Source organism: Salmo salar, chromosome 03, assembly GCF_965601325.2.
Source record: "Salmo salar chromosome 03, fSalSal1, whole genome shotgun sequence".
Classification (NCBI taxonomy): domain Eukaryota; kingdom Metazoa; phylum Chordata; class Actinopteri; order Salmoniformes; family Salmonidae; genus Salmo; species Salmo salar.
The window spans coordinates 494,859-510,027 of NC_138293.1; the positions used below are offsets into that span (position 1 = coordinate 494,859).

At 46.4% G+C, this 15,169-nt stretch overlaps 1 protein-coding gene across 5 annotated transcripts in view; it reads right to left on the minus strand.

Moving 5' to 3' along the window:
• myom1a (myomesin 1a (skelemin)) overlaps positions 1-15,169 on the minus strand; it is a 98,051-nt gene that overhangs the window by 58,267 nt on the left and 24,615 nt on the right. For all 5 annotated transcript variants that reach the window (XR_014391813.1, XM_082973161.1, XM_082973160.1 and 2 more), the window contains 6 exons: positions 14,736-14,897; positions 12,053-12,214; positions 5,164-5,305; positions 4,768-4,967; positions 3,507-3,563; positions 1,850-1,974 (listed from right to left, as the gene is read on the minus strand). Coding sequence is in view for 4 of the 5 variants with exons in the window: in XM_082973161.1 (XP_082829287.1) it covers positions 1,850-1,974; positions 3,507-3,563; positions 4,768-4,967; positions 5,164-5,305; positions 12,053-12,214; positions 14,736-14,897 (848 nt within the window). In the remaining variant the exon portion in view is untranslated. The remainder of the gene's footprint in view (positions 1-1,849; positions 1,975-3,506; positions 3,564-4,767; positions 4,968-5,163; positions 5,306-12,052; positions 12,215-14,735; positions 14,898-15,169) is intronic.

The window sequence follows — 15,169 nt, forward strand, 5'->3', positions numbered from 1 at the left end:
AGGCGATAATGTGTTTCAGCCTGGGGCTGGAATGACGACATTCTGTTTTTTCCCGGGCTCTGAGCGCCTATGGACGACGTGGGAAGTGTCACGTTAGAGCAGAGATCCTTAGTAAATGATAGAGATGGAAAAGAAGTTCAAGAAATGGTCAGACAGGCCACTTCCTGTAAAGGAATCTCTCAGGTTTTGACCTGCCATTTGAGTTCTGTTATACTCACAGACACCATTCAAACAGTTTTAGAAAATGTAGGGTGTTTTCTATCCATATGTAATAAGTATATGCATATTCTAGTTACTGGGTAGGAGTGGTAACCAGATTAAATCGGGTATGTTTTTTATCCAGCCGTGTCAATACTGCCCCCTAGCCCTAACAGGTTAATTGAGGATACCCTAGGATAGGGGGCGCCACAGCGCATTTTGAAAAAAAATCGTTCCCATTTTCAACGGCCTACTAATCAAACTCAGAAGCTAGGGCATGCATATACTTATTATATATGGATAGAAAACACCCTAAAGTTTCTAAAACTGTTTGAATGGTGTCTGTGAGTATAACAGAACTCAAATGGCAGTCAAAACCCCGAGACCGATTGAAACAGGAAGTGGAATTCAGAATTGTGGACTCGACTTCTCATCTTTCCCTATAAATCACACCGTTAACCATGGTTCAGTGAGCACTTCCTATTGCTTCCACTAGATGTCGCCAGTCTTTTCACAGTGGTTTGAGCCTTATACAGTCGAAACTCAGTGAATGAGACGCGTTGGAAATTGGTCACAAGGGATGGGCCATCACCATTATGACGCCGGCGGCCATGTCTACCCCCACCTTTGGAAACGGTTTTAAAGGCAATGAAATCATCCCCCTCGAATCTTATTGGCTCTCTTGGTGTTACAGGCCCTGAAGATTAATGTTTTACAACGTTTGACATGTTTGAACGAACCTACAGGCGGGAGAATCTCATTTTATCCGGAACTTCAGCTCTGCGCTTGGAGAGAGCCCTAGGACGCGCTACCAACAGCAGGCTAATGGAACGTGAAGTATGGACTTTTTCGACCGAAAATACATCTGTTGTGGACCTGGGATGCTTTCTGATGAAGACAACTAAAGGTAGGCGATTATTGACAATATTATACAAGATGAGATGTGACATGCGATTGTTTCCAAGATGGCGCCGAGCTCTGTATATTAGCTCATTTTCTGAGTATCGCATCTCCTTTTATCGCAAAGTGTGATTACCCAGTAAAGTTAATTTAAAATCTGGTATGACAGGTGTTCTCAAGAGATATTCATCTATAAATGTTAGATTGACAATATAAATTAAAAAAATCGTTATCGGATAGTAATTTAGGGAATTGTAGCATTGTTTACCGGGACGCATTTGAGGGGAAATTATTTAGTCAACGTCAGACGCCGATGTAAAATGCTGTTTTTATATATAAATATGACCTTTATTGAACAAAAGAATGCATGCATTGTATAACATGATGTCCTAGGGGTGCCATCTGATGAAGTTTGTAAAAGGTTAGTGCTGCATTTAGCTGTTTTTTGATTATATGTGATGCAAGTGGTTGGTCGGAAAATGGCTATGAAGCTGCTTTTTACGATGGACTCATCTAACATAATCTAATGATTTGCTTTTCCTGTAAAACCTTTTTGAAATCGGACGACGTGGGTCGATTCAGGAGAGGTGTATCTATAAAAAAAATAAAAAAATATATATATATATTTTTTTAAATTATGATTTTTTTTTATGCTAATTGGATTTTTCGCTGGATTTTGATCCCGCTGACGGGATGAGACGCTGGAGAGGTTAAACCCATCAATCAATCAATCAATCAATCATCCTCTCACCTTCTCTACGAGGTACACAACCCCTTCATGACCTCTTTGAGTGGGCGGAGTCCAGGCCAGAACCACGTAGTTCTTCGTTGCCTCGGTAACCACCAGGTCGGTGGGCTCACCTGGTACCACGCCCACTGAGGTGTCAACAAGGGTCAGGGTTATTGTAATAAACATAGTGGAGAGTGTGGCAGATGAATCAGAATTAGTTGGGTAACATAGATAATTAAGATGTTTTATTGCCATAATATGCTTATGTGAGATACTTGTCATATGTGAATGTATCTGTTAAACCATGTGAAGGGATGGCGTGATTAATGGGGAACCAATTACTTGTCTCCACAATGTCTGTGCGCAAGTCACTCCCTCCTTTGGCATTGGGGGAAGGTGTATGGCAGTGTCTGGAACCATTGTATGTCCTCTCTTAGATCTTGCACTTATCCTGGGATAGTATATGACCTAGAGGCTCACTCCCCTCAGTGAGCTTGTCCAGGAGTGGAGTCAAGAGGGGGTTTACTTGAGATGGGAGTATCTAGAGTTGTCAATTGATTTATGCCATTGGATGAGCTAATGGTTCTGTTCTATACCGTACCAGGGAGAGACGGTTCCAGTTTGGGGCCTGGTCTGCCCGACCGGGGGCGGCCGGGGTAGGAGGACCAGACACTGGTCTGTTCTATACCGTACCAGGGAGAGACGGATCCAGTTTGGAGTAGGAGGACCAGACACTGGTCTGTTCTATACCGTACCAGGGAGAGACGGATCCAGTTTGGAGTAGGAGGACCAGACACTGGTCTGTTCTATACCGTACCAGGGAGAGACGGGTCCAGTCTGGAGTAGGAGGACCAGACACTGGTCTGTTCTATACCGTACCAGGGAGAGACGGGTCCAGTTTGGAGTAGGAGGACCAGACACTGGTCTGTTCTATACCGTACCAGGGAGAGACGGGTCCAGTTTGGAGTAGGAGGACCAGACACTGGTCTGTTCTATACCGTACCAGGGAGAGACGGGTCCAGTTTGGAGTAGGAGGACCAGACACTGGTCTGTTCTATACCGTACCAGGGAGAGACGGGTCCAGTTTGGAGTAGGAGGACCAGACACTGGTCTGTTCTATACCGTACCAGGGAGAGACGGGTCCAGTTTGGGGTAGGAGGACCAGACACTGGTCTGTTCTATACCGTACCAGGGAGAGACGGGTCCAGTTTGGAGTAGGAGGACCAGACACTGATCTGTTCTATACCGTACCAGGGAGAGACGGGTCCAGTTTGGAGGAGGAGGACCAGACACTGGTCTATACAATGAAAACTGTTGATACAGCAGTTGCTGTCTGCTATGTTTTATAGATATCTTTCATACAAAACTTGACCTTGTGACCCATTCTATGTATCTGTGGTTCGTCATGTACGTTGAGAGGGGTGTATCTTGGCTATAAAAGATCTTTGTACTTTTGTGTAGTCACTTTTCAATGGTTCATTAGAGATAGCACATCATTGAAAGTCAAGTGCTTTTGCAAAAGCATCTTAATTATTAAAGATGTAGTTTTAAGTATAACTCTGACTGGTGTGTGAAGTTTGTAACTCTCCTCATTTGGTAATGCAGAAATTAGCCACCACAAGAGATCTATAGATAATGTATTGAAAGTACATATAAAGTGTATAACTATATGTCTAACCTGTAGCGTCTTCCTCAGTGAACTTGATCATTCCGGTGAAGGGAGCAGAGGGACCAGCTAAGATACACAGAGACAGCAGGTTACAACAGCAGGTTACAACAGCACATTACAACAGAAGGTTAAAACGGGACATGACAGCAGCACGTGACAGCGGCACGTTACAACAGCACGTTACAACAGCACGTTACAACAGCACATTACAACAGAAGGTAACAACAGAAGGTAACAACAACAGCACGTTACAACAGCAGGTTACAACATGATCCTACCACCACTATTATCAAACCTTTCTAATCAGGTTTTTAATTAAACCAGAGTTCTCAGACTGGTCTGGGTGGGGCCTTTTATTTATTCACTAAAACACCTGGGCTAACGAACCTGGACTAACACACCTGGGGCTAACGAACCTGGACGAACACACCTGGGGCTAACGAACCTGGACTAATACACCTGGGGCTAACGAACCTGGACTAATACACCTGGGGCTAACGAACCTGGACTAACACACCTAGACTAACGAACCTGGACGAACACACCTGGACTAATACACCTAGACTAATACACCTGGACTAATACACCTGGACTAACACTTGGGCTAACACACCTGGGATAACACACCTGGACTAACACACCTGGACTAACACACCTAGACTAACACACCTGGACTAACACACCTGGACTAATACACCTGGACTAACACACCTGGACTAACACACCTAGACTAACACACCTGGACTAACACACCTGGACTAACACACCTGGACTAATACACCTGGACTAACACACCTGGACTAACACACCTGGACTAACACACCTAGACTAACATTCCTAGACTAACACACCTGGACTAATACACCTGGACTAATACACCTGGGCTAACACTTGGGCTAACACACTTGGGCTAACACACCTGGACTAACACACCTGGACTAACACACCTGGACTAACACACCTGGACTAACACTTGGGCTAACACACCTGGACTAACAAACCTAGACTAATTCACCTGGACTAACACACCTGGGCTAACAAACATGGACTAACACACCTGGGATAACACAAACGTAGACTAATACACCTGGACTAACAAACATGGACTAACACACCAGGACTAATACACCTGGGATAACACAAACATAGACTAATATGCCTGGACTAACAAACATGGACTAACACACCTGGGCTTGAACAAAGCCTAAACAACCAGTAGTTCTCCAGGAAGAGGGTTGGTCACTCCTGTTCTAACCAATCAGATGCTAACCTCGATGGCGTGCCCTGTCGTGGGGGTCTATGGCGGTAACGGGATCAGAGGCTCTAGAAGGTCGGCTGACCCCAGCCCGGTTGATGGCTCTGACCCGGAAGGTATAGCTCCTCCCCTCAATCAGCCCCGTTACCGGGAAACGGGCGTACTTCACAGGGGTGTCGTTACACTGAGCCCAGTGGTGGTGGCCCACCTCACACCTACACACACGCACACACACACACGCACGCACGCACACACACGCACACACACACACGCGCATGTGCACACACAAAGAGAGAGAAGTACCATGGATCTAGTCTGTCCAGGTTGATCTGTCTAGAGATGTGGAGAACCACAGTAGAAGAGAGAGCTCCACAGAGAGCTAGGAAACCACAGAAGAACAGAAGTCCCTACCTATCAATGAAGTATCCCAGGATGGAGCTGCTTCCCTCCACCGCCGGCTGCTTCCAGGTCACCACAACGTAGTCCTTGTTGGCGTCATGGCAACGTACGTCCAGGGGCGCCACGGGAACACCTTCCAACTCCACCTCTTCATCTGTGACACACACACACACGTAAACACTTGTACACACACACACACTAACATTTAACCCAACCCTTCTGAATCAGACAGGTGAGGTGGGTTGCCATAATCGACATCCATGTCTTCGGAGCCCGGTTAACTGCCTTGCTCAGGGGCAGAACAAAAGATTTTTACCTTGTCAGCTTGGGGATTCGATCAAGCAACCTTTGGGTTACTGGCCCACCGCTCTAACCACTAGGCTACCTGCCGCCCCACTACACTACCAGTCAGACCACTCAGCATTAGGTCATGTATCAAACTCTTTAAATCTGTCCTGTAGTCATTCACTGGGGATATAATAAGGTCTGTTTTACCACCCCATCTACAGTCGTGGCCAAAAGTTTTGAGAATGACCCAAATATTAATTTTCACAAAGTCTGCTGCCTCAGTGTCTTTAGATATTTTTGGCAGATGTTACTATGGAATACTGAAGTATAATTACAAGCATTTCATAAGTGTCAAAGGCTTTTATTGACAATTATATGAAGTTGATGCAAAAAGTCAATATTTGCAGTGTTGACCCTTCTTTTTCAAGACCTCTGCAATCTGCCCTGGCATGCTGTCAATTAACTTCTGGGCCACATCCTGACTGATGGCAGCCCATTCCTGCATAATCAATGCTTGGAGTTTGTCAGAATTTGTGGGGTTTTGTTTGTCCACCCGCCTCTTGAGGATTGACCACAAGTTCTCAATGGGATTAAGGTCTGGGGAGTTTCCTGGCCATGGACCCAAAATATCGATGTTTTGTTCCCCGAGCCACTTAGTTATCACTTTTGCCTTATGGCAAGGTGCTCCATTATGCTGGAAAAGGCATTGTTCGTCACCTAACTCTTCCTGGATGGTTGGGAGAAGTTCCTCTCGGAGGATGTGTTGGTACCATTCTTTATTCATGGCTGTGTTCTTAGGCAAAATTGTGAGTGAGCCCACTCCCTTGGCTGAGAAGCAACCCCACACATGAATGGTCTCAGGATGCTTTACTGTTGGCATGACACAGGACTGATTGTAGCGCTCACCTTGTCTTCTCCGGACAAGCTTTTTTCCGGATGCCCCAAACAATCGGAAAGGGGATTCATCAGAGAAAATGACTTTACCCCAGTCCTACGCAGTCCAATCCCTGTACCTTTTGCAGAATATCAGTCTGTGCCTGATGTTTTTCCAGGAGAGAAGTGTCTTTTCTGCTGCCCTTCTTGACACCAGGCCATCCTCCAAAAGTCTTCACCTCACTGTGCGTGCAAATGCACTCACACCTGCCTGCTGCCATTCCTGAACAAGCTCTGTACTGGTGGTGCCCCGATCCCGCAGCTGAATCAACTTTAGGAGACGGTCCTGGTGCTTGCTGGACTTTCTTAGGTGCCCTGAAGCCTTCTTCACAACAATTGAACCGCTCTCCTTGAAGTTCTTGATGATCCAATAAATGGTTGATTTAGGTGCAATCTTACTGGCAGCAATATCCTTGCCTGTGAAGCCCTTTATGTGGAAAGCAATGATGACGGCATGTGTTCCCTTGCAGGTAACCGTGGTTGGCAGAGGAAGAACATTGATTCCAAGCACCACCCTCCTTTTGAAGCTTCCAGTCTGTTATTCAAACTCAATCAGCATGACAGAGTGATCTCCAGCCTTGTCCTTGTCAACACTCACACCTGTGTTAACGAGAGAATCACTGACATGTCGTCAGCTAGTCCTTTTGTGGCAGGGCTGAAATGCAGTGGAAATGTTTTTTGGGGGGATTCAGTTAATTTGCATGGCAAAGAGGGACTTTGCAATTAATTGCAATTCATCTGATGACTCTTCATAACCTTCTGGAGTATATGCAAATTGCCATCATACAAACTGAGGCAGCAGACTTTGTGAAAATGTATATTTGTGTCATTGTCAAAACTTTTGGCAACGACTGTACTCTCCTTTCCTCTCTCTGCAGTGTGTTTCTGTGTGTTTGGTGGAGACAGATATAGAAGCAACATTTCAGGAGATTAAAACCTGTTAGGGCTAGGGGGCAGCATAGAGATTAAACTGAGACAGATATAGAAGCAACATTTCAGGAGATTAAAACCTGTTAGGGCTAGGGGGCAGCATAGAGATTAAACTGAGACAGATATAGAAGCAACATTTCAGGAGATTAAACCCTGTTAGGGCTAGGGGGCAGCATAGAGATTAAACTGAGACAGATATAGAAGCAACATTTCAGGAGATTAAACCCTGTTAGGGCTAGGGGGCAGCATAGAGATTAAACTGAGACAGATATAGAAGCAACATTTCAGGAGATTAAACCTGTTAGGGCTAGGGGGCAGCATAGAGATTAAACCTGTTAGGGCTAGGGGGCAGCATAGAGATTAAACCTGTTAGGGCTAGGGGGCAGCATAGAGATTAAACCTGTTAGGGCTAGGGGGCAGCATAGAGATTAAACCTGTTAGGGCTAGGGGGCAGCATAGAGATTAAACCTGTTAGGGCTAGGGGGCAGCATAGAGATTAAACCTGTTAGGGCTAGGGGGCAGCATAGAGATTAAACCTGTTAGGGCTAGGGGGCAGCATAGAGATTAAACCTGTTAGGGCTAGGGGGCAGCATAGAGATTAAACCTGTTAGGGCTAGGGGGCAGCATAGAGATTAAACCTGTTAGGGCTAGGGGGCAGCATAGAGATTAAACCTGTTAGGGCTAGGGGGCAGCATAGAGATTAAACCTGTTAGGGCTAGGGGGCAGCATAGAGATTAAACCTGTTAGGGCTAGGGGGCAGCATAGAGATTAAACCTGTTAGGGCTAGGGGGCAGCATAGAGATTAAACCTGTTAGGGCTAGGGGGCAGCATAGAGATTAAACCTGTTAGGGCTAGGGGGCAGCATAGAGATTAAACCTGTTAGGGCTAGGGGGCAGCATAGAGATTAAACCTGTTAGGGCTAGGGGGCAGCATAGAGATTAAACCTGTTAGGGCTAGGGGGCAGCATAGAGATTAAACCTGTTAGGGCTAGGGGGCAGCATAGAGATTAAACCTGTTAGGGCTAGGGGGCAGCATAGAGATTAAACCTGTTAGGGCTAGGGGGCAGCATAGAGATTAAACCTGTTAGGGCTAGGGGGCAGCATAGAGATTAAACCTGTTAGGGCTAGGGGGCAGCATAGAGATTAAACCCTGTTAGGGCTAGGGGGCAGCATAGAGATTAAACCTGTTAGGGCTAGGGGGCAGCATAGAGATTAAACCCTGTTAGGGCTAGGGGGCAGCATAGAGATTAAACCTGTTAGGGCTAGGGGGCAGCATAGAGATTAAACCTGTTAGGGCTAGGGGGCAGCATAGAGATTAAACCCTGTTAGGGCTAGGGGGCAGCATAGAGATTAAACCTGTTAGGGCTAGGGGGCAGCATAGAGATTAAACCTGTTAGGGCTAGGGGGCAGCATAGAGATTAAACCTGTTAGGGCTAGGGGGCAGCATAGAGATTAAACCCTGTTAGGGCTAGGGGGCAGCATAGAGATTAAACCTGTTAGGGCTAGGGGGCAGCATAGAGATTAAACCTGTTAGGGCTAGGGGGCAGCATAGAGATTAAACCTGTTAGGGCTAGGGGGCAGCATAGAGATTAAACCTGTTAGGGCTAGGGGGCAGCATAGAGATTAAACCTGTTAGGGCTAGGGGGCAGCATAGAGATTAAACCTGTTAGGGCTAGGGGGCAGCATAGAGATTAAACCTGTTAGGGCTAGGGGGCAGCATAGAGATTAAACCTGTTAGGGCTAGGGGGCAGCATAGAGATTAAACCTGTTAGGGCTAGGGGGCAGCATAGAGATTAAACCTGTTAGGGCTAGGGGGCAGCATAGAGATTAAACCCTGTTAGGGCTAGGGGGCAGCATAGAGATTAAACCTGTTAGGGCTAGGGGGCAGCATAGAGATTAAACCCTGTTAGGGCTAGGGGGCAGCATAGAGATTAAACCTGTTAGGGCTAGGGGGCAGCATAGAGATTAAACCTGTTAGGGCTAGGGGGCAGCATAGAGATTAAACCCTGTTAGGGCTAGGGGGCAGCATAGAGATTAAACCTGTTAGGGCTAGGGGGCAGCATAGAGATTAAACCTGTTAGGGCTAGGGGGCAGCATAGAGATTAAACCTGTTAGGGCTAGGGGGCAGCATAGAGATTAAACCTGTTAGGGCTAGGGGGCAGCATAGAGATTAAACCTGTTAGGGCTAGGGGGCAGCATAGAGATTAAACTGAGACAGAGAAGCACAGACAGTGCTGGGACAGTCACTGGTTAACACTGATCCACTGGTTAACCCACTGGTTAACCCACTGGTTAACACTGACCCACTGGTTAACCACTGGTTAACACTAACCCACTGGTTAACCCACTGGTTAACCCACTGGTTAACACTGACCCACTGGTTAACACTGACCCACTGGTTAACCACTGGTTAACACTAACCCACTGGTTAACACTGACCCACTGGTTAACACTGATCCACTGGTTAACCCACTGGTTAACCACTGACCCACTGGTTAACACTGACCCACTGGTTAACCACTGACCCACTGGTTAACCCACTGGTTAACACTGACCCACTGGTTAACCCACTGATCCACTGGTCCTCCACAACACTGATCCACTGGTTAACCCACTGGTTAACACTGACCCACTGGTTAACACTGATCCCACTGGTTAACACTGATCCACTGGTTAACCCACTGGTTAACACTGACCCACTGGTTAACACTGATCCACTGGTCACACCACTGGTTAACCCACTGGTTAACACTGACCCACTGGTTAACACTGATCCACTGGTTAACCCACTGGTTAACACTGATCCACTGGTTAACACTGACCCACTGGTTAACACTGACCCACTGGTTAACACTGACCCACTGGTTAACACTGACCCACTGGTTAACCACTGACCCACTGGTTAACACTGATCCACTGGTTAACCCACTGGTTAACACTGACCCACTGGTTAACCACTGACCCACTGGTTAACCACTGACCCACTGGTTAACACTGATCCACTGGTTAACCCACTGGTTAACACTGATCCACTGGTTAACACTGACCCACTGGTTAACACTGATCCACTGGTTAACCACTGACCCACTGGTTAACCCACTGGTTAACACTGATCCACTGGTTAACCACTGACCCACTGGTTAACACTGATCCACTGGTTAACACTGATCCACTGGTTAACACTGACCCACTGGTTAACACTGATCCACTGGTTAACCACTGATCCACTGGTTAAACCACTGGTTAACACTGATCCACTGGTTAACACTGATCCACTGGTTAACCACTGACCCACTGGTTAACACTGATCCACTGGTTAACACTGATCCACTGGTTAACCACTGACCCACTGGTTAACCCACTGGTTAACACTGACCCACTGGTTAACACTGATCCACTGGTTAACACTGACCCACTGGTTAACCCACTGGTTAACACTAACCCACTGGTTAACCACTGACCCACCAACCCACTGGTTAAACACTGACCCACTGGTTAACATTGACCCACTGGTTAACACTGACCCACTGGTTAACACTAACCCACTGGTTAAACACTGACCCACTGACCCACTGGTTAAACACTGACCCACTGACCCACTGGTTAAACACTGACCCACTGACCCACTGGTTAAACACTGACCCACTGGTTAAACACTGACCCACTGGTTAACACTAACCCACTGACCCACTGGTTAAACACTGACCCACTGGTTAACACTGACCCACTGGTTAACACTGACCCACTGGTTAAACACTAACCCACTGGTTAAACACTGACCCACTGGTTAACACTGACCCACTGACCCACTGGTTAAACACTGACCCACTGGTTAACACTGACCCACTGGTTAAACACTGACCCACTGGTTAAACACTGACCCACTGGTTAACACTGACCCACTGGTTAACACTAACCCACTGGTTAACACTGACCCACTGGTTAACACTGACCCACTGGTTAACACTGACCCACTGACCCACTGGTTAAACACTGACCCACTGGTTAACACTGACCCACTGGTTAAACACTGACCCACTGGTTAAACACTGACCCACTGGTTAACACTAACCCACTGACCCACTGGTTAACACTGACCCACTGGTTAAACACTGACCCACTGGTTAAACACTGACCCACTGGTTAAACTCTGACCCACTGGTTAACACTGACCAACTGGTTAACACTGACCCACTGGTTAACACTGACCCACTGGTTAACACTGACCCACTGGTTAACACTGACCCACTGGTTAAACACTGACCCACTGGTTAAACACTGACCCACTGGTTAACACTGACCCACTGGTTAACACTGACCCACTGGTTAAACACTGACCCACTGGTTAAACACTGACCCACTGGTTAACACTGACCCACTGACCCACTGGTTAAACACTGACCCACTGGTTAACACTGACCCACTGGTTAAACACTGACCCACTGGTTAAACACTGACCCACTGGTTAAACACTGACCCACTGGTTAACACTGACCCACTGGTTAACACTGACCCACTGGTTAACACTGACCCACTGGTTAACACTGACCCACTGCCGTACACATGAATAAAACACATGCTGTCATTGTACTTCTCCTGATCTCAGTCTTGGGACCAACATGAGGCCTTCAGCCTCATGTCTTCTCACACCGCCGTTCCCTTATAATACAAGCCTTGTCCTGCCTTATTGCTTTCTTATGGTATTATATCCTATCCTATCATACTGTTAAGTAAACCATTTCAGGTCGTACCTCTGACGAAGACGTAAGCAGAGTAGGACTGGAAGCCAGACTTGGTGTTAACTCTCAGGGTGTAGAGTCCTTCATCCTCCTTGTTCAGATGGACCAGTGTCAGGGTGGCTTTCTCTCCACTCCAGTGGGTGTGGACCCACTTCGACTCTGCCAGGGCCTTGCCTGGGGAGACACTACAGTATCAGACAGATGGACTCAGTAGTTCACAAAGGTAAAGCACAGGACAGTGTGAAATGAATGTGTGTGCTGTAGCCGCAAGAACAGCTCTGTCCGTCCGTCCGTCCATCCGTGAAAAAGTCAGGAACCTTCCCGCTAGCCATGATTGGCTGAGATAATGGATGGGCTGGACATGCTGGGAGATGAGTTTGGATTGGTCTGATGGGCTAGACGTGCCGGGAGATGAGCTTGGATTGGTCTGATGGGCTAGACATGCCGGGAGATGAGTTTGGATTGGTCTGATGGGCTAGACATGCCGGGAGATGAGTTTGGATTGGTCTGATGGGCTGGACATGCCGGGAGATGAGTTTGGATTGGTCTGATGGGTTGGACATGCTGGGAGATGAGTTTGGATTGGTCTGATGGGTTGGACATGCTGGGAGATGAGTTTGGATTGGTCTGATGGGCTGGACATGCTGGGAGATGAGTTTGGATTGGTCTGAGGGGCTGGACATGCTGGGAGATGAGTTTGGATTGGTCTGATGGGCTTGACGTGCCGGGAGATGAGTTTGGATTGGTCTGATGGGCTTGACGTGCTGGGAGATGAGTTTGGATTGGTCTGAGGGGCTAAACATGCCGGGAGATGAGATTGGATTGTTCTACCATGTAGCATGATTCTGTCTATAACGTGAGCTGGTCAGTATGTGTTTATTTGTATTGATTTTATTTATTTAACCTTTATATAACTCGGCAAATCAGTTAAGAACACATTCTTATTTACAATGACGGCCAAACAAGAGGCCTCCTGCGGGGACGGGGGCGGGGCTTAAAAGAAAAAATACAATTTCAAAGCAGAATTACTTTCCCATTGTTCCTCAACTGCAGTGTATGATATACCATTTTCTAGCTCTGACCTTTATCCAATGTAAAAAACACAATTTCAAATTTTGCTACATAAGACCGAATCAAGGCGGTCGGTCACATTTGAAAAAAGATGAAATAATACAAATATATATTTTGTATACAATAAAGAAAATCAATTATGGGTCAACATCTAAATATGTCTACCAGCGATGATCAAAGCTGATAAAGCTTATATTCCTGATCTGACTGAGTTCTCATTACCTATCTGCAAACAAGTGGAGTCATGAACAGTGGTTTGTTCGTTATGTTCTCCTGCGTCCTTATTCGTCTCCTGATTTGCCTTTTAGCAGCAGATTCACCACTCTGTGAAATGGTTAACTCCGCCTTCTCGCGGCACTGGCTGAGGGCCTGAGACGTGAAACGAAATAGCCCAGCTCGCGGTCGGCTCAAGTAGGCAATAGAGACGCTACTGACAGTGTGTTTTGCGAGATGCCGGACAAAAGGCCATTTTAAAACCGTCCTGATACTTCTGCCGTGTCTACAGATATCCCCAAACGAAAACCGACTCTCGGAGAATGAGCGAACACCTGGTAAATAGTCGCTTATAGATAGCTGCCTGCAGAGACTTCTATTGCAGTAACATTGAAGGGCACTGGCTATAATTACTTAGCCAGCTAGAAGAATGACGTAAGAAGCTAACGTTAAAGGGAGTCAGCAGGAGCAAAAAATATGCTACTAAGTTCTCATAATAACTTTGCTTTACAGAAAGTAGGCTACTGAGACAGACCTTGATGTGGTGAGGCTGAGGCAGGCTGCTATGCATGCAGGAGGAAGTAGAGGAGAGAGAGAGGAAGTAGAGGAGAGAGAGAGAGGAAGTAGAGGAGAGAGAGAGAGGAAGTAGAGGAGAGAGAGAGAGAGGAAGTAGAGGAGAGAGAGAGAGGAAGTAGAGGAGAGAGAGAGAGGAAGCAAGCAGAGAGAGAGTGTGTACAGTGGTTCCCAAACTTAGGGTTGGGGCCCCATGAGGGGTCCCCTGAGAAAATCTGTACTAATCTCATCAAACAAGTTACACACTTTAAAAAATACAATATGTTACATTAATATACAACCACTGTATGTTTCAATACGAACATCTCACCAGGACCTATCTTCCCTACAGACCTACATTAAAATATAACCACTGTTTGTTTCAATACGAACACCTCTACAGGACCTATCTTCCCTACAGACCTACATTAAAATATAACCACTGTTTGTTTCAATACGAACACCTCTACAGGACCTATCTTCCCTATAGGCAGACATTAGAATACAACTAATGTATGTTTCAATATGAACATCTCACCAGGACCTATCTTCCCTACAGACCTACATTAAAATACAACCAACATGCAAACAATACAGTTCTAAACATTTGATGTTTTCGCTTCTTCACTGCGTGTTAGTCTGAATAATTTGTCATATTTCCCCACTTTCAGGGATATAACATTTCAACTGTATAGCTAATAGGCTATGTGTTTGTAGATGGACTGAGGTGATGAAGCTACAGCAGCCAACGTGATAATGTCTGGGGTCATTTTAGCTGTTCTCTAAATGGCATTTAAAGTTTTTTTTTATTGTATAGAAATTAAGTAGGTTTTACGGCCCTGTGTGTGTTGTTACCCACCATTTCTGTACCAGAGGACGTCAGGCTGGTAGCGTTTAATGGTGGGGTAGACGATGACGGTGCAGCCCAGACTCAGAGTCTCTCCCTCCCGGCCGAACGCCACCTCAAACGAGTCTATGATGGCTGTCTCAAAGGTCACGCCGTGCTCCGAGCAGAACCCATCTGAAACACAGACAGATGAGGGACAACAGACTGTTAAGACAACCTCTACAGCACAGAGAGACAGACAGGAGACTAGAACTAAGACAACGTTCATACTGAACTATACCATGACACCTCTACAGCACAGAGAGACAGACAGGAGACTAGAACTAAGACAACGTTCATACTGAACTATACCATGACACCTCTACAGCACAGAGAGACAGACAGGAGACTAGAACTAAGACAACGTTCATACTGAACTATACCATGACACCTCTACAGCACAGAGA